Source organism: Salminus brasiliensis, chromosome 18 (assembly GCF_030463535.1).
Source record: "Salminus brasiliensis chromosome 18, fSalBra1.hap2, whole genome shotgun sequence".
Lineage (NCBI taxonomy): Eukaryota > Metazoa > Chordata > Actinopteri > Characiformes > Bryconidae > Salminus > Salminus brasiliensis.
Genome location: NC_132895.1, coordinates 19,371,057 through 19,390,213, shown reverse-complemented (window position 1 = coordinate 19,390,213; position 19,157 = coordinate 19,371,057). Strand labels below are relative to the sequence as shown.

At 41.2% G+C, this 19,157-nt stretch overlaps 4 protein-coding genes and 1 non-coding gene across 5 annotated transcripts; 2 read left to right on the top strand and 3 right to left on the bottom strand.

Moving 5' to 3' along the window:
• Positions 1–1,169: 1,169 nt before the first annotated feature.
• On the bottom strand, positions 1,170–1,241 carry trnac-gca (transfer RNA cysteine (anticodon GCA)). Its single transcript has one exon. It is a non-coding gene; the product is annotated as a tRNA-Cys (tRNA).
• Positions 1,242–1,455: 214 nt separating this feature from the next.
• On the top strand, positions 1,456–3,631 carry pomp (proteasome maturation protein). Its single transcript, XM_072662034.1, has 6 exons — positions 1,456–1,530; positions 2,526–2,626; positions 2,708–2,768; positions 2,903–3,004; positions 3,183–3,276; positions 3,473–3,631. The coding sequence occupies exons 1-6, from the start codon at positions 1,528–1,530 to the stop codon at positions 3,538–3,540; spliced, it is 429 nt and encodes a 142-aa protein (XP_072518135.1). The 5' UTR covers positions 1,456–1,527; the 3' UTR covers positions 3,541–3,631.
• A 423-nt stretch (positions 3,632–4,054) lies between these two features.
• On the bottom strand, positions 4,055–9,791 carry ccdc82 (coiled-coil domain containing 82). The gene is made up of 7 exons (XM_072662414.1): positions 8,786–9,791; positions 7,177–7,438; positions 6,930–7,022; positions 6,651–6,775; positions 6,395–6,565; positions 5,971–6,189; positions 4,055–4,515 (listed from the first exon to the last, which is right to left on the bottom strand). The coding sequence occupies exons 1-7, from the start codon at positions 9,452–9,454 to the stop codon at positions 4,450–4,452; spliced, it is 1,605 nt and encodes a 534-aa protein (XP_072518515.1). The 5' UTR covers positions 9,455–9,791; the 3' UTR covers positions 4,055–4,449.
• A 1,208-nt stretch (positions 9,792–10,999) lies between these two features.
• On the bottom strand, positions 11,000–12,988 carry spag16 (sperm associated antigen 16). The gene has a single exon (XM_072662236.1). It carries the CDS (start codon positions 12,983–12,985, stop codon positions 11,159–11,161), a length of 1,827 nt encoding a protein of 608 aa, XP_072518337.1. The 5' UTR covers positions 12,986–12,988; the 3' UTR covers positions 11,000–11,158.
• A 1,544-nt stretch (positions 12,989–14,532) lies between these two features.
• On the top strand, positions 14,533–18,953 carry arxb (aristaless related homeobox b). The gene is made up of 5 exons (XM_072662184.1): positions 14,533–14,737; positions 15,343–15,832; positions 16,713–16,758; positions 17,569–17,864; positions 18,330–18,953. Exons 1-5 carry the CDS (start codon positions 14,548–14,550, stop codon positions 18,577–18,579), a joined length of 1,272 nt encoding a protein of 423 aa, XP_072518285.1. The 5' UTR covers positions 14,533–14,547; the 3' UTR covers positions 18,580–18,953.
• Positions 18,954–19,157: the final 204 nt, after the last annotated feature.

Sequence of the window (19,157 nt, the reverse complement as noted above, 5' to 3'; positions counted from 1 at the left end):
TTCTATACATATATAGTAAGTGATCTACAGCACATGGACGACATGCCACAGCATGTTATTATCATCTATTAATTGACTGTGCTAACAATAATAACAGTAATATTAATAAAAACTTGCTGTTTATATATTTTTTGAATTGTAAATGACATTATAAATATTCTAATACTTTATAGTTGTTGTTATTGTTAACTAATACTGAAGGGTGTATATCTGGATATATATGGTCTGTGTCATTTGATTTTGGTGTATTTATGCAACACTGTAATTAATTACATAAGCTGAGTGTTTGTGCATAAAGCACAGGGTTTGTGCACACAATGTAGAGTTCTGTATTTATGTATATTATCATTTGTTACAGTGTACATATATATGTACACATACATATTGTATATTTCTCAGAATCTGAATAAGATAAAATAAGATAAGATAATCCTTTATTAGTCCCACAGTGGGGAAATTCTCAGTGTCACAGCAGAAAGGGGTAGCAAGAAACTCAGTTACAGAAAATGTAGATAAATAATTTACACTATATACACAATATAAATAAGAATTAAAAAAGCAATAACAACATTATTTACAGCAAATGACCCTTAATTGCACATGTGGGGTTATTGCACAGTATTTTTACACTGAGGGACCTCTGTTTCCTGAACATGTGTGTGTAGTTTAAGTGTGTGTGTTTGTGGTCCGCTGAGAGCAGTGTTGGTTGTGCAGTCTGACGGCAGCAGGAAGGAAGGGCCTGCGATACCGCTCCTTCACACATTTGGGGTGAAGCAGCCTGTCACTAAAGGAGCTGCCCAGTGCTGCCAGAGTCTCATGCATGGGGTGGGAGCTGTTCTCCAGCATGGATGCCAGCTCGGCTAGTCTTGTACTAGTGGTTATACACTGTTGGAATAGTAAGGTAGTGCGGGAGCAAGTGCAGAGTAAGAACTTCATTGTGAAGTGTAGATGATGGTCCCTGAACAGATGTCAAGATGCTTTAAAGGCCTATAGCAGAACAGTGGTTTTCCCGTTCAGTTGTTGAGGCTTTCACTATTCTGCACTCTTGAACTCATGTAATCGTGGCTTGGTTGTCCTAATACTTACAGATGCTTTTAATAACATCTGCCGTTTATTTTACTAATACAGTTAAATGTCAGTGGAGAAAAAAAGAAGTGTGTGAAGAAAAGAGGGGGCACCCGGATTTGAACCGGGGACCTCTTGATCTGCAGTCAAATGCTCTACCACTGAGCTATACCCCCACACGACAGCCTCGCGCTCCACTTCAGTATTTGTCTCTTCACACACCGTCTTCTTCAAACCCACTGTATGTCTCTGTACATATTAATGTTTTTCCAGTTCATTTACAGTTAACGCATATTTCGTGGCTCTGTCAGCGATTATTCCAGAAATAAAAATACATAATTATTGTATTGTGTAAACCAGATGTGACGACAGTTTTTCACCACATGACCGCTGTGATTCCGGAGTCGAACAGGAAGTTGCTAGCCGCTTAAACACAGGGCTGTTTGAAGAACTCTCCAGAAAATGGTGACTATATAATATCATTTTATTATAAACTGACTTATTATCGGTTGTGGACGCGTAGTTATCATTCATTTATTTTTATATACACGTTAATTAGACCACATGTGTGTTCATAACACAGTAACATGTCTTGTTTTGTGCCGAGATGCTCCGCTAGCCTTTAGCTAGCTAGTTAGCTTGCTAGCATGTCGGCTAACGTTAGACATGGGGTTTTTGCTAGTTGTCGAGCAAACCTAGAAACTCATAAAAATGTGTAAACTGACTGCAGTCAGGGTTATTTTATGTCAGATTGGTGTATCTGAACGATGTCACGCATACAGCAGTGTTTCGGGGTGCGTGGCTTAATGAACGCTGTGTTATTTAAGCAGTAAGTCGTTAGCTTTAGCGGTTTGTGATGCGTCATTGTCTTTCTGGAGCGAGCGCTGCCTGCTTTCTGTTTTGCAGCGCGTTGGAGAGTTAAGGCATAGCAATGGTTACATTTAGGCAAACGTTTATAAAAGTGAGGGAACAGTTTATCTCTCTAAATATCACTATTGCCATACCCTGATCAGTTATTTCAGGGGCTCCGCATTCATTGTTTGTTTGTATAGCTGGATGGGTGTTTTGGGGAAGGTTGGACATCAGCATCAGCAGCAGTATCTAAGTAGCTAGCTAGCTAAACTCGTCTAATTAGCTACCGGTTATCTTATCCTGCATGAACCAAAAAAACAAACAAAGTGTAAGAAACGATTTAACTGTCTGTTGTCTGAAGCGACGGTGGCAAAGGGGACAGGATTGTACCGTATCGTTGTGTTATGCCCTGAGCGCAACGATGTAGCTACCCTAAATGCGAGCATCACATTAGACACACTCCCTCTCTCCAGCAGTTAAGATGATCGTAGCATTACAAGCTTTTAGTAAGCATCAAGTCTGATTGGTGGTACTACTACTGCATCAGGTGCCCCATATTCAGGTACATAGATGCTGAATCTTTTATTATTTTCTGTCTTTTTATTCAGAACACGCGTGGTCTCCGCTCACAACTTAAGGACAGTGTCCCAGTGGCAGGTCTTTGCCCACAAGCAGGAGCTTATGGGGTACCAGACACGCTTCGTAGAGGGTAAGGATTGGGTTCGTCTTGTACAGTATAGTGGCTGGTTTCACTTTCGTTCTGTGGTCATGATCACATTTGTGCCTTTAGGTTCTCCAGCGTCAAGAATGAGCTTCTCCCCAGTCATCCTTTGGAACTTTCTGAGAAAAATGTGAGTTTAGTACTCATCTACTTAATGTGTCAGTTCCAGTCAATGAAAATTATATGGATCTACTCATGCAGTATTTGTGATTGTCTTAAATACATTTCACATCTCACTGTTTGTTTCATGGTTTGTAATCACAGTTCCAGCTTAACCAGGATAAAATGAACTTCACCACACTAAGGAACATTCAAGGACTCCATGCACCGCTGAAGCTACAAATGGAGTACAGAGCAGCAAGACAAGTACGAACCTCTTAAATGCTTACATGCATTCTGCAGTTTGCATAGCAAGTATTATAAATGCAGTCAGAATGTACTACACGTGAAGTCTTTACAGCATCACCTAAGCCCACAGGCAACACTCTGTATGAATGGCTGTGTATTCGCTGCTCACAAGCCTAAAACTTTACTGATTTTACAGATTCAGCGTTTGCCTTTCCTGCCAAGTTCGAACCTTGCCCTAGATACACTCAGAGGCACTGATGAGACTATTGGATTTGAGGACATTCTTAATGGTAAGAGTGTGTGCTTATGTATTTACGGCCTATTTGTTTCATATTGAGTGCAATCATTGAATTATATGATCTGAATTGGAAAGCTACTTTCAAAGACACTTCAGTACCACAACTGCCTCACTTGCTTGGCTTTAAGTCTCAGGGATTTGTTTAGCATGCATTTGTGTTTTCTGTTCTTTTTTTTTCTCCCCTTCAGATCCTACACAGTGTGAGCTTATGGGAGAGCCTCATATTATGACGGAGTACAGACTCGGACTGCTGTGAGTCTGCGAGCACGCTGACCAATTTCACTTTGTCCCTTTAGATTATGCTGAGCTTGTTTGTTCTGTTTCTAATAAAAATCGAATCTATTTAAGGTGTTTGGGAATTTGTTCTTGCCCTCCTACAACATTTTTAATGAGTATTTTTTTTTACCAGTCATCTTATTGCTCAGATCCACACAAGTCTCAACCTGGACTACATTAACAACAGACAATTGGCGCCCTGCATTGTCCAGTGGACTAAGGCGTTGTCACCATGATCATAGGTTTGCTGGTTCGAGTCCCGGACATGCTGCTAGCCATTGGCAGCCGAGGCCCCAAGAGAGTGCATAGGCATTGCTCTCTACAAGCACTGTTGCGGTGATTTGGATGTTTGAAAAAACAGCTTGACTGTGCATGTCTGCCTTTACTGGTGCATGGGTTGGGTAAATTTGACAATGGGCAAATTCTGTTAGATGTCATGCAGATAATGCAATCCAACATTGCAAGATGTGCAAACAGATGACACCCAAATAAGCTAGATTAAAACAACTTTATTTTGTAATGAGTAGATTTATTGTTTACTATTTTTTATTATTTTTTAAATCAGACTGGTACAGGTTTTGTTACACATTCATGTTTGAAGTATGTTTGGAAGATTTACAAACTCACTCAAGTTAACATGCTTTAACCTAAATATAAGTACACAAGAGAAAATGCAAAAACAATGCCAAGCTTAAAGTAATCATATAAATATAAATCTTATTGTAGATGCACTTGTTATGAAAAGACTCACTACACGTTCAGAAATGTATTCTCATGTAGGATTAATGATGCAAGATTTCAGTTCTTCAGATATGTAATTATAATACTGAAAATGTATTTACAGAAATAAAAGTACACTTATGCAAATAAAAGGCAGGGCCCAAGTCCCTTAGTCCAGCTTCTCCTCTTGGAAGAAGTCTGCAGCGTTAAGGTGTTCCTCAAACTCGTCATATTGCTGAAGAGAGGGGGAGGGGGGGGGGAGGAAACAGATGATTGCACCACAGGGTGAGACAAAAAGAAAACAGCATAGTAACATGATTGATTATTACAAGGGCAACATCTGAGCATTCCAAAGTGGGGCAATATAGGCTGACCTGGACTAAGTACTGACTAAAGCTGATCTAGAAGTAGATTTATCACCCCAACAAATCAACTGACGTACCGAATTCGTTTCGTCCTAATCCGTAATTGCACATTTATTACTTAAGAGCATGTTCCTTTAGATAGATTTGTTTAAACCCATTTCAAAATGACACATGGGAGACCACTGAAGGCCTTGGATCAACGGTCTGATCAACTACTACAGGTGTTGGTGGGATACATATTAGACCTATGTGGATCTGTGTTAACTGAACCTATGGTGTCACTAGATGAAAGAATTTGTCTTCATGATTGTTTGTTTTATTTATTTATTTATTTATTTTTAACTAATTCTAGTCACCATTATTGTTATAACTAACAAGTAGTAATACTGTGGCATTAAAAGTTATTCAACCCCCATTGCAATATATATATATATATATATATATATATATATATATATATATTTTTTTTTTTTTTTTTTTTTTTTGGCAAAAGTGAAGCATGGCGGTGGCTCTGTGATGTTCTGGGGGCTGCTTTGCTTCCTCTGGCACTGGAAACCTGCAGCGTGTGGAAGGGCAGGATGGATTCAATTCAAGTATCAGGAAACATTATGCCTTCTGTGAGGAAGCTGAACATTCCTCAGGAACGCTGTCAGAAGCTGATGTCTGGCTATGCTTCATATTTGCGACAGGGCGCAAAAGACGCTTGTCATGAAGAGGTTGAATAACATCAAAAGTGTAATTTTGGGTTGAATTTGGAGAAAGTGTTTAGATGTTTAAATTATTATTGTTTGATTAGTTTATTAATTTAAACTGCTGACCATTTGTAGATTTTGCTAATAAACCTTATTTATATAGTTGAATAATTTCGATTTCAACTGTAGGCAGATGTGCTTTACTGATCTCTAAAAATAAAGGTTAAGCATAGAGCAACAAGGCTTGGTATTTTAAGGTCTCATTGGGAAACTGTGCTGTTGGGTTCTCTGGGTTAGGTTTGGGTTTATATTAAGGTTTTCCTTGTGGGATTTAAAGAATCATAAATTAATCTAAATTCTATTCACCAGTGTATAACTCGAGTCTTATCTACACTGTCTGATGAAGAAAGTGTAAAAAGACTACTACATGCTGAAGGAGTACCTCCACACAGTCTCATTTGGTATCAGCTAACTTACAAATTGTTTTCAAGCTAAAAGAAGGTATAAGGTGAAATCTCTCTATTTATATATTAATATCTAAATCCTCTAAATATGAGAATATGTTTTAATAATGGCCCCTAATATCAAATATCAATTTCAACAGATGTGACCAACCTCATCATATACACACACCTTAGTAATCCAGCCTTCCTTCTGCAGTTTAGTGAACACCTTGTTAACTGTGTCTTTCACTGGCTCGTCATCTTCTCCTTCCTCCTTCTGCTGCTGCTCTCCTACCTCTTTCTGAGCCTGCAGTGCAGTGCGGCAGCGCTCAAACAGATGGTATTTGAAATGCTTCAGCGCGTGGTACACTTCGGTGCGGCTGGCACACACTGAGCCCACAAAGAAACTCTGCAGATACAGACACACAGACGACACTAAGCAAGGTGTCCTTTTTTAAATTCTGATTATTATATTAATTCATTTAAAAGTTAGGAACAATAAGGTATTTCAGAATAAAAAAAGGACGACTGCTAGCTCCAGAAACCTTTTAATAAACAGAGCTCTGAATACAATGAAGACTCACAACTAGTCATCACCAATAAGTGGGTGCTACCTGTGAATCGTCCGGCATAAACTGGTCCTCTTGAAGGGTGTTGCAGTGATACAGCTGCCCAGAGAGACGCACACTGAAGCGGCCATTTCTGTGGAGCTCACAGGCTTCACATCCTTTAGTCTGAACATTCACCATGGAAATCCGAACTTTAGGGTAGCATTCCACCCGCTCCTTATGGGGAATAAGACACATTGTTTTATCTTTCTTTTACCTTACTTTGCTTTAAAACAGTGTTTTGCGCAAATATGTTCCTTACTTTGTAGCGGTCCTTCCATCGGCTCCTCTGCTTTAGATTTTCTAAACGCGGGAGCACCAGTCTTTCGTCAAGGTGGTGCAACGACGACTTCATCTCTTGTGCATAGCGCTTCGTCCGCTCTCCATCTGCAGTGAACAACATGTAAATGAACTGATGAACAATCACCGCAGCCAAACAATGTGATTCCCTGTGAACCGTATACTGTACGAAAGCATCCTTGAAGAGCCCATTTTTAAAAAGTATTTGCAGCACTTAATTCTCTAAAGCTCTAAAACATACTGTAAAGGGACTTGAGAAAGGATGTGTCCAGAGCGTTGATCAACAAGGCTTTGACCACCACCTGAAAGTGGGTGAACTGAGATCCAGTGATGACTATCAAAGAAAAAACATGAGAAAAATGTCATTACAGTGTTTTTAAATAATAATAACCAAAAATTGCAACCAAGCAAAAACAAGCACGGATATAAGGGCACACATGTTCATGCTGAACCACTAAAAGCCTGAAGTTCTTAACTGCGGTCCTTACACTGGCGTGGAAGGTGAGAGAGGAAATCCTTGTCTTTTGGCTCCCCCACATCCTCCTGTTCCTTTGCCTCTTTCGGTTCTTCCTCTTCTACAATGAAGTCCTTCATGCTGTCACTATCCGCCAGTTTTTCTGCTTCACTACTGTCCATTAGAGGATTGGCGTCCTCCTCACTGGAGCTGTCTTCAGAATCTGCTGTTTTTACTTTGTCTTTAGATTTATCTTCTTTAACTTCCTCTTCCTCCTCCTCCTCATCTTCTGATCCCTAAATGTAAACAGGGGTGTAACAGCTGAGGACAATAGTGGAACTGACTACCTAGGTACCTCAAGTGATGGGAGCCACAAGATCACATAGCAAAATTCATAAGGCCTGATTCTGGACCACATGGCACATTGAACGAGGGCACAGAAACAGGCCAGATGGTCAACGGTCAGTTCTGACAGTGGCTGTGTAAACTCTACTGAACATAAATATATAATTATATAAATATATGTTCTTGATGAGGCGTTGAGGCCAATTGCCAAGCTTGATGAGCTACGGAGTGTGCAAATTGCTGTTTTACCCTAAAATGCCACCAGAGATACAAGCCCTTACTTACTGGTAAAAGTGTATTTTCAATGTTACCATTATTTCACCAATCACCAGTGGTTTACATTGAATCTCATCTCAGAATTCTCCCTAATATAGAATATTTAGTTGATAGTAAAATGTTCAATTAAAAATATCCACAAGTATTTTTGTAGAAATGATTAATTCTAATGCCAATATAATTTTTTATTTTGATTTTTTTTGGTCAATTTTACCTAGTAAAAATGACTTGTCCACAAAATAGTAGTCCAAAATAAAAAAGAAAACAGTAAAAATAAACTCAAACAAACAAAAAAAAATACATATATATATATATATATATATAAATGATCATTTAAAATATGAATTTTTACTACTCAGAATTACAGAGTGGATATACAGAATTATACAATTTCTGCTAACTTAGATATGTAATAAATGTGTAATTGGAGTTTTTCCTACTGAAAAATGTCATCAGAGAATAAACCTTTTTTTTTTTTACTGTTTTTTTTTTTGGACTACTATTTTGTGGACAAGTCATTTTTACTAGGTAAAATTGACCAAATTTTTTTTTTTATTATTATATTGGCATTAGAATTAATAATTTCTACAAAAATACTTGTGGATATTTTTAATTGAACATTTTACTATCAACTAAATATTCTATATTAGGGAGAATTCTGAGATGAGTAAACCACTGGTGATGGGTGAAATAATGGTGTAAATCAAATCACTGGTACCACATGACTACTCAAAATGACTAAGAAAAGTCCAGCCAAAAATATGACTACGTCAGAATATCTTTTACAGATCTGTAAACCTGACATTACTCCCAGTAAACTTTTCATAGTGGTTATGGTGGACTTTCTCCTGGTGTCTCCCAGAATATTCCCAGACAGCTGAACACACTGAAGCCCGCCTTCTTATTTACATTTAGGAAGTTTCAGCACATTAGCACACGCAGCTGAGGTGGGAAGCAGTGATCTCTCTAAAATGTGAAATCAGAAATATGGACCCTGGCTGCCTCAGTTGGCAGCCGCTTACCCGCGATCTGCGGCTGCGCCGCGGAGTGACCGTCTTCCTCCTGCGCGCGAGCTCCATCAGTTTACTCTTCCTCTCCCTCCTCTTAGCGGCGGCTTCTTTGGCTTTTTTCAGCTCCGTCTCTCGCTTCTTCTCCCTCAGAGCCTCGTCGTCAGAGTCGGGGAGCTTCAGGCGCTTCTTCTGCAGCGCTTTCCGGCGAGGCTCGGCTCCCACGTCGCTGTCACTGGAGTCGCTCGAGTCGTCCTCCAGAGCCGCGGCGCTGGCGACTCTCTTCCTCCTGCGCCCGCGGGACACGGCGCACTTCCCGCGCGCCTCACTCTCACTGCTACTACTGCTGCTGCTGTTGCTGCTGTTGTTGTTGTTGCTGCTGCTGCTTGCCTCCTCTTCCTCCTTCTCCTCCTCCTCCTTCGTCTTCTTCTTCTTCTTCTTTTCTTCGCCGTCACTTTCACGCTTTGGCCGGTAGGAACTGTCCGAGCCGTACGAGTCGTTATCGGCGGACTCTCGGTACTCGCTCCCGGAGCTGACGCTGGTGGTGCTGTGGTAGGACCCCTCGTCGCTGTCGTCTAGCATCTCATCCAGCAAGTTCACCCGAGTCTTCCTCCGGTCGATGCGGGCCTTGGGGGGCGCGGGTTTCCGCCGCAGACCGAAGAGCTTCCCTACACTCTTCAGCATCGCTGCGTTAGGTTCAGTCTCTCCTGGCCAGAATTACAAACTCTCGGGTGTTTTAGTCTGGATCAGACTGATTTCAGGTCATTAGCTGTCAGCGCTCGCGCAGAGCTAGCTGCATGTTGCTCGAGCCACACTCACTCACATGCTGAGGAGAACTGTAAACGAAGACCCCCGGAGAGCATGCATGAGCCTCGAAATCACAAACCAACCTGGAGGGACTGGTTTTCAGTGCCAGCCGTTTGTGTGTTTAAAAATTTATATTTTCAGCCACATTTCTAAACCACAAGTCCCGCGTTTGCTGAGGGGCGTGTGTGTGTTTTGCTTTTGCAGTGCTACGCATTTCCTGTCCAGCAAGCGCTGTCATACTTCACACAAGCGCCACCTGGCAGTGAGGAGATCCGCACCGTTACAGACTGTAGAGCCATCATATTAACCCCACAGAAGAGGATCTGATGATCACTAATGACCTACTGTCAGAGATAGCTTTTAAAGAGTGGGATCTACTTAGATCTACTGAGGCAGCAAGTGAACAGACAGCGTAAGTAATCTGAACCACTCTGACAAGAACCAAAGATGACTAGACGACTGGACCAGAGCAGCTCCACAACTGCAGGTCCTGTGGGATGTTCCTGGTATGCAGTGGTCAGTACATATAAAAGTGGTCCAAGGAAGGACAACCGGTGAACCGCCGGCAGGGTCATGGACTTTAACCTTACCCTAACCCTACACAGTATTGGACAAGTGGTTTTAATGTCATGACTGATGGGTGTATGAGGCCCCATCTGCTTCTTTTATACCCTTTGATCTGGATACAGTTTTTAATAAATGCTGACATAAACACAATACACATAATAACAACATGAAAAATGCAATACAATAATAATTATAATAATAAATAATATATAAACAATAATAAATGCAAAAAACAATACAGTGTTGGTGGCTTCTTGATTTTTTTAGAAACATCATTGATGTATTCATGATTCAAGTTATTATATAAGTTTGTATATTTATATACAAGTTTTTAGCATATCATTTTAAATATATATATAATTATTTAAATATAATCATTTTAAACCACTTTATTTCACATTGCTGCTGATCAAATGGACATAAAATAATAATAAGAAGGTTATAACCAGAATCTTCTGACTGAGGTTAGCATTTGTCTTATGCAGTGTTAGGTTTCTCGGCTGACAGGTAGATTACAAACATCAACAGACAAGCATTTAAGTATTCCAACAATATTATTAATTACTTAATTACTAATGATTAATTATTAATAACTAATTATTTCTATTTTTTCAATGGTTTCATTTACGCAGGGTGTAACTAGCTATTATCGTCTGTTTATGCTTCCCTGGAGGTTCTGCCCATAAAGCACTAAAAGCATCATGTAGCGCAGGACCAGGAATAGGTTGGATAATGTGTGCTTGATACATCTTATTTAAAAATACTACTCTCATAATCCTAGAAATAATCAAGAGAGTAACTGTGTGGTTCAGTGTGTTTTTATTAGACATTTGATTGGATTAAATTTCATTTTGAACATTTTGGTATCTCTGCTTTTCAGTTTATTATATAAAGGTCTGTCACAGCATTCACATAGGAACATTCCTGATAGCTCATGACCCATTACTGCATTTAAGAATTGTGATAGCAACACTCTAACATCACACATTTCTTCTCCAAGCTGCATTTCAAAGCTCACGACCAGATGCAGATCTCGCCATCAGATCCTGCAGATAGTAAGTATTCTCCCTTATGGTCAAAAATGACACTCTGAACAGCATCGTTATGCCCTGTAAGACTGGACAGGTGCAAAGACGCCACCTCCACCAGCTTCACCGAGCCATCATTACTTGCGACTGCCAGCACCCGTCCGTTTGCACTGAAGGCCACTTGGTTGCTGGGCTGTGGCCCAGTATCCATGGTCACCATGTTTGACACATTCCTCACATCCCATAATTTCACCACACCACAGGAGTCACAAGAAGCGATGGTGTCTCCCATGGCGTTGAAGGCCGCACTGTTGCACGAGTGCTTGTGTCCATAGAAGGTCTGAGCACACAGCCCGGTGCGGGCGTCCCACAGAGAGAGGGTCTTATCAGCCGAGGAGGTGAGGAGGATGTTGGAGAAGGGCAGGAATGTGATGCTGTTCACTGAGTCGACGTGGCCCCGCAGGGTGTAGCGGCAGCGCTCGCTGTTCAGGTCCCACACTTTGGCTGTGTTGTCCATGGAGCAGGAGGCAACAAAGTCCCCACAGGTGTGAAATGAACATCCCCATGTGGCATGCCCGTGACCCTCCAGGGTCAGCACACAGCAACCTTTTGCAAAGTCCCAGATCCTCACTGTAGTGTCTCCACTGGTGGTTGCCAGACAGCCCCCACTGGGGTGGAAACTACATGAAGACAACCAGTCGGTGTGTCCCTCTCCAGTCATTATCATCTCACCTTCAGGCATTCCCCAAAGCCTCCAGAGATGGTCGTCACTGGTGGAGGCCACCACGAGTTTACGCGGATGGAGAGCAAGGCAGCTTACAGCCATGGTGTGAGCTTTGAGGGACTTGATCATGGAGAAGTTGGACACTTTGGTGCTCTGAGCGGATAGAGCTTTTATTTGGGGCAGCAAGGGATTGATGCGTGTGCTGGATGGGAATTCTGAGTCTTTGGGATGTTTACTAGTTGTGCTGTTGGGATCATAAGGAGCTGTACCATCTGCTGGTCTTGTCCTTCGCTCTGGACTACGCTGGACTTTCTCTGGTCCTTTTTGGGATTCAGTGGCTCTGCTGCGAGTCCCTGAAGAAGAGTGGGAATGACGCAGAGTGCTGTCTAGGTCATGAACTTGACTATAGACTCTGTCCCTCTCAATGCTGACCAGCATCTTCTGCCTCAGAGCTGTCTGGTACTTCTCACTCAGTTGTTTCAGAGCCGGCTCGTAGGACGCATAGTGTCTCTTTAGTCGCTTGATGTCCTCAACCAGCCTGTTCTTCTCTTGGACCACACGCTTATGCTGCAAGCGATGGAAGTCCCTCTCCTTCTGCAGTTTCACTATGGTCTCTCCAGCTTGAAATGCAGCCTGCTTATAGCTGTCTCGCTCTCTTTGCACGTTTTTCAGCTCGTTATCTAGGAGCTGGTTGTGCGTGTAGACGTCTGGTATGAAGCCCACCTCGTCTGTTTTAAGTGTGCCCTTGTGCAGCAGCTCAAACCACTCGGTTTGGAAGCAATCCAGTGTTCTGGTCATTCCCATTTTGACGAGAAAGTTGCGGAGAAAATCGTCCACCACCTCAGGGATGTGGTCGATGGGCTGCTTGGCCGAGGCCGGCCGCTCTGTGACCGGCTCGGAGAGGTCAGTGCGGTCTCGCAAAGCTTTAACTGTAGCTTCCAGATCCTCTTCTCCTTCAGCTACACTCTCCTCTTCGACGGCGATCTCCTCATACTCAAAGCCATCCTCAGACTCCTCTGGAACTGAAACCTTCTCCAGGTAATACGGCCCATCAACCGATTCCTCTGTGGACTCGAACACTGTTGCCATTTTTCACCCAGTTTACTTTGTCTGTTACTAATATGTGTGTACCGTTACCATGGTTACACGTTTGTCCCTGGCAGCGTTTCCCTCACTTGTATCCCGACAGAGCCCCGCCCTCTACGCTGTGATTGGCTAGTAATCGATGACAAACCGTTTGAGTCCCACCTTTAGCCAATCCTAGCGCAGGAGGCGGGGCTTATCTGAACAAGGGTGTTAAAAACTTACCGAGTTTGAGAATTACGGAGTTTTTTCGCTCTTTGTTATAAATCTGCTTGCTGTTTTCTACATGTTTTTGCACAAACATAATTCATATGCGATTCGTTATGACCAACAATTTCTTTATTTTACCATTCAGACACAAATAAACTTGGGCTCACTTACATCTACTTTGTTTAAACACAACCTATCAAACGGTTGGACATTTGTTTGAACATTTTATTAATTTGTACATTTAATAACATAAAATAACATCATTACAGCTGAAAGAAAGAGAGAAATAAATTAAGAAATGGTTCCGAAAGAAATAAAAAGAAATATCTCCGTTTGAGCAGCAGGGGGCGCGCAGGCTCTATATTCATTTTGGCCGCGCGCCACATTTAGTACGCTATCCTATTTACATCACTTCTCCTATTAATGTATACTTTTCATTTATTAAATATTAACTCATACAATGTGCAGGTCATGTAACGTAATATAAAATGCTTTCATATTTATATGAATATAAAAACGAAGCCGCTAATCCTGGCAGTTCATTGTATTAAAACGTTGTTTTTAAAGCTTCTACATCCTTTTCTACATTCTACATTTTTTATTAAACATATATATATATATATATATATGTATGTATATATATATATATATATATATATATATATATATAAAATAATAGAATAATATTAGAAGAATTGTGTTTAATATTTTTATTATTATTATTTAAGCATCGATTTTTAACTCTTGGCGCTTGAATAGTTGTTACCTGAGCTAAATAACCCGTCAGAGACTCTGAATGATTGACTGAATAAATGATTGAACACATTATTGAATAATATAACTAATATTAACTACCAATTTAAACGTTAGATTTTTTTTCTACAAACACTGGATGAACCGGTTAACGTGTTAAAATGAATAAGACAAACACTGCATGTTGAAAAACAAACAAAACAGAAAAAGGTCAAATTTAGTTTGTTTCTGTATGGACTTTTTATTTCTATGTGAATTAAACACTGTGTTTAACCATTTGTTCTTTTTGTAGGGGTGTGTAAAAGTCAGACAGCATGTCATCCTCAAATTCTGACACATTGCTCTTATGTGAACGTTGGTGTTTTGTGAAGCTCTGGTGGGCACCACAGAGAGGGAGAAGGCAGAAACTGTACTGATGACGGATGGCTGGATCGCTCCGTCCAGCTGATCGAGCCTTTCTTTGGTTGTCCAATCAGATGAGGAGCTTGAGAGGCTCACACATCAGTAGCCTACAAATGTCAGAGCGAACAGGGAGCTGCGAAGAGGCAACAGGTTCAGGAGGGAGTGAGAAAGCGACCCACCCCTGGACTACCACATCCCCCCACATGAGCCCCTCAGACATGAGCGCACAGGCAGAAGATGACATCCACGACCAGGCAGACTGCAAGTGGAAATCTCCAACCCTGCTGTCCTCCTACTGCATTGAGAGCATACTGGGCCGGAGGAGTCCGCTCACAGTCAGACTGCTGGGGATGCAGAGTGCGTCTGCAGAGGAGAGCAGCGCTTCAGGACAAGGTGTGTATGAGTCTAGAGTATTTTACACTTTTAATCTAAGAATATCTCACACGGTTCTGTAATATTAGTTGGCCATTGCACCTAAAGCCTTGAATTAACGCTTACAGTGTTAACTGTTTTTTGATGCTCAAACTTTTAAAGTCTTTTAACTTTTATCTGTAAATTATGAAAAAATAAATAAATAGCACGTTGCATTATATATGTGATATCTGGAATGTATTGCTTACAGCAGTTTTTTTTAAATAAACACATATAAACTACATCATTTTACCAAACCATTTAAACGAAACGCAGAAATCTGTACGTATTTTTGCGGTGCATGCAGTGTGCGGACAATCCACCAGGGAGCAGAAATATGTGATTTTATTTTCTTATTTATGGAATTAATTATTATCTATTTATATGATGTATTATACGTGGTTGTTATTATTGATTTATTTTCTAATCTAATGCGTACATAAGACAATGAATAATTTATCCACGGCTGTTGCAGAAGTCTCAAAAACGATACATAAAATGTTTAAAGTGTTTAAACATGTATATATATAAAATCATAAACTAATAATAATAAATGCTTGCTGACTAAGTAAACGGTTTCTGTGCAGCTGCTCCAAAAACACGCTCTTCCCCGCTACCGGACATGCACGTGCCCCCAAAACTGCGCCGCCCGTTCAGCCCTTTACACGCGGGTCACGAGACGCATCAGGGCGAGCCAGCCGACGACGAGAGGCTCGCGGAGAGCGCACGAGAGAGCCTGAAGATCTCCCAAGCGCCTCAGCTCAGCATCAGTCGGAGTAGATCCTACCGGGAACACGCGATTAAAAGCGAAACGGGAGAAGCGCGCGCAGACGGAGCTGGAGCCGGAGCGTGGCACGAGAGGAGCGCGTCCCCGGGGCGTGAGGAGGACAGCCTGGAGGAGGAGCGCGTGAAGCTGAGGGAGGGCGAAGAGGGCGCGTGTTTGTCCGCGGGCAGCGACGCCGAAGACGGGTCCCAGAAACGAAAGCAGAGAAGATACAGGACTACCTTCACCAGCTACCAGCTGGAGCAGCTGGAAAGAGCTTTCCAGAAGACGCACTACCCGGACGTGTTCACCAGGTACAGCTGAGAGACGGGCTAACGCGCTTACTTACTAGCTCTAAGTAGGACATTTGGCTTGTGGGTCACATTCCTGCTGCTGAAACCAGATATCCAGAGGCATAACCTGGATCCAGCTGACCCGGAATGAACACACCAGACCCTGAAAACAAAATACTTTTTTGTAATGTCATGGTTTCCCCAAAATATGCCTGATAAAGCCAAAAATGCATAATAGAAAAGAGCCCAGGGAAACTAGTAGCTTCAACACAACAAAGCAAAGAAGTATAAATAAATAAAAAAATATATACACACACTTCTTTCATACTAGCTAAGCTTTTAATTCAGAAGTGTTCAGCACTTATACTATAATAAAGGTAATGTAGTGTATCGGTGGGCTAAGATCTGAAATCTGATAAAGAGAGTGTTTATGCTCGCTCTACCTTTTACAATATGGTAAAAGTGAATATGGTTGAGAATTAAAGACTGACCATAACTAATATGACATACTGACCACAGCTATGGTATAATTTTACCTACCGAATAATTCCCTGAATGAATCTTGTGAACTCTGCAGTTAGTTTGGAATATAACAATCAAGTATTTTTTTTTTTTTTTTTGGAAAAAAAAAACATTCAGATATTTTAGCATTTCTCTAAAACACCAAATAAAAAAAATAGTCGCTGAGTTGGTCGTCATCCAGTTTATGCATAATATAAAAATTCATTAATTAAATGTATAAATGTAACGGTGTCACGCAGAGCCGACACTAAAGAAAATACACGTTTAATAATTGAATGCAAAGGACGCATTAATGTGTCAACACGTTAGAAAAACGCAGCTCTCCGAAACCCCACAGCTTTAATCAGTTCACTAATTTACCTGTCTTTTATTATTTCAGAGAGGAATTAGCAATGCGGCTAGATCTGACAGAGGCGCGTGTGCAGGTGAGTCTCATTTCAGTCATGTTTTTACACGTGTGTTTGTCAGCATTTCACAGCACTGTGTTTACCGTTTCCTTGAGATATGCCCGTTAGAAAGATAGTAGATTGTAGTTATGTAACAATTATTATTATAAGCAGTATAAGCAGTATTATTATGTAATAAATCAATAAATGTAAATGTGAATTACTGTATCATTAGTTCTTATTCTTCAAATCTGATAATGGTATTAATGTAGCCTGTAGGCAGAGCGCTCTTACATTAACCTTTTAAACCCTAAAGGCCCAACCTCCCACTGTATGTGCTGATGCTTCAGTTTCCTGCCCTCAAACAACATGAGTTATGTGTTAGTTTCAGTTAGTGTGTAATAATAGTAACAGAATAACAGGTATAAATAATATATTATATAAAAAAACATTTTCCAGTTAATTTAGTTGTAGTTGTTTTTTATTAGAACTCAGTAGTTTTATCTCAGCTCAAAAATGATTCTTGAGGGCACATCACACCGAACACTCTCTACCAGTTAAGATTAACTTAATACTTAGATCTTTTAGGGAAACTGGGCCCAAAGTAGCTATCCAAGGACATATATACCATATTAATAGCCATCACACACAGGATGCGATGCTTACTAGTCCCCTTTCAGTTGGGCCATTTTCCATTTCCAGTTGTATCAGTATCAGCCATTAAACAAACAAAACATGATTTTTATGTATCTGAAGAATCGAGTGTTGGGTTTTATAAACGTGCTTCACTAAATGAACTGACAAGCATTAACTCTTACATCAGACTGAAGAAAATATTGTATTTTCTAGGTCTGGTTCCAGAACCGGCGTGCAAAATGGAGAAAAAGAGAGAAGGCTGGGGTCCACACCCACCCGCTGGGCCTGCACTTCCCTGGACCCATCACTGCAGCACAATCACTTTGCCATTATTTGGGTGGGGCTCCGTTTACACCCACCCCGCACCCAGCCATTGAGTCAGCGTGGCCTGCTTCCCTCCATAGACTCACCCAGGGCCTTCCCAGCCCTGCCTCCCCCCACAGGATCAGTTCTCTGCTTGGGGCAGCCATGTTCAGACACCCGGCTTTTGTTAGCCCCACCTTCAGCAGGTGAGCCTCGAGTTGTGTTTCCAGCCTTTTTTAATTGTTCCATTAAATATGTAGACCAGTTGAACCCAGTGTTTCACACATTAAAGTAATGGTTTAGTCAGAAATCAAATGTTCACCGTTTTTTCTATTGCACCAAATGTAGATGGTCGGCCAAGACGTATCCAGTTTTGCACTTGAGAGCTAATGTAGCGAACAAGTGATGGAAATGTATTTAACAATATTTAACATCTAAACAAATGCTTAGATTTGATTGCTTTTTCAAAATGGGCGTATTTAATGTGCTCTCGACAAGCAGAACCTTTAGAACCTCTACAAATAAATGTCTATATAATGTTTCTCCACACTTCTAAACCCAGAAAAGATCTTCCATCAAAGGCATCATTATCGATTCCTAAAACACTTTATTCTTCTGTATATTTAGCTTATTTTATTAAAGCAACTAATAATATATTTCCTTCTTCCCAGATTCTTTACTAGCATGACTCCATTAGCACTACAGAGACTGCCCCTTCCAGCTATGGAGAATCTACTTCAGTCCAACCCCCATATCCCGGAACCACCTTCTACCTCTCCCTCTGCTCCGTCTTCCTCTTCTTCGCCCGTGGATCGCCGTGCATCCAGCATCGCAGCTCTGCGGCTCAAAGCGAAGGAGCACTCGGCTCAGCTCAGTCACCTCAGCGTCCTTGCAGCTGGTGCCGCTGGAAAAGAGGCCTGATGCCTCCCATCTTGCTAGCCAGGCCATGAGACCAAAGTTGAACTGCACTACTGTAAGGAGAATCCATTCGGAACCCCACTAAGGAACTAAGGAACTGACTAGCGAAGCTTCATGATGACTTTTACCGATGGATGCAATGCCAAAGGTTTTGCTGCAGAGTCCTGCATATCTTATAGTTTATTCAAAAGATGCATTTATTGTATTGGTAGGCAGCACATGAGGTGAAAACGCTGTGATGAATGGTCTACTTGCGTTATGAACTGTTTTATATGTGTTTTATTAAGGTTGTAAACCAATAACGGGGGGTGAGTATTTGTTTTACACTCCTAAAAATAATTATGCCTAAAAGGGGTCTGTGGAGTGATGGCATAGTGGAATCACTGTTTGTTCTAGAAAAGACCTTTCAGTCGTCATTCTTTTTAAACCAGCAGTTCTCAAACCAGTCCTCAGGGCCCGAAGGTGGTCCACATTTTAGCTCCAACCTAGTTCCCAACATATAGCAGGCCGGATTGAGAACTACTGCTTTTAAGAACCATTATTGTAAATAAGAAGAGTTAAGAATGTAGTTTAAAGAACCT

Coding starts and splice junctions, on each gene's coding strand:
- spag16 (XM_072662236.1), bottom strand. CDS start 12,985: ATGGCAACAGTGTTCGAGTCCACAGAGGAATCGGTTGATGGGCCGTAT.
- arxb (XM_072662184.1), top strand. CDS start 14,548: ATGAGCCCCTCAGACATGAGCGCACAGGCAGAAGATGACATCCACGAC. Junction 16,759..17,568: donor TGACAGAGGCGCGTGTGCAG/GTGAGTCTCATT, acceptor TGTATTTTCTAG/GTCTGGTTCCAGAACCGGCG. Junction 17,865..18,329: donor GTTAGCCCCACCTTCAGCAG/GTGAGCCTCGAG, acceptor CCTTCTTCCCAG/ATTCTTTACTAGCATGACTC.
- ccdc82 (XM_072662414.1), bottom strand. CDS start 9,454: ATGCTGAAGAGTGTAGGGAAGCTCTTCGGTCTGCGGCGGAAACCCGCG. Junction 7,439..8,785: donor GGCGCAGCCGCAGATCGCGG/GTAAGCGGCTGC, acceptor GTTTACATTTAG/GGATCAGAAGATGAGGAGGA. Junction 6,190..6,394: donor TTATGCCGGACGATTCACAG/GTAGCACCCACT, acceptor CTGTATCTGCAG/AGTTTCTTTGTGGGCTCAGT.
- pomp (XM_072662034.1), top strand. Junction 2,627..2,707: donor CCAGACACGCTTCGTAGAGG/GTAAGGATTGGG, acceptor TTGTGCCTTTAG/GTTCTCCAGCGTCAAGAATG. Junction 2,769..2,902: donor TGGAACTTTCTGAGAAAAAT/GTGAGTTTAGTA, acceptor TTGTAATCACAG/TTCCAGCTTAACCAGGATAA.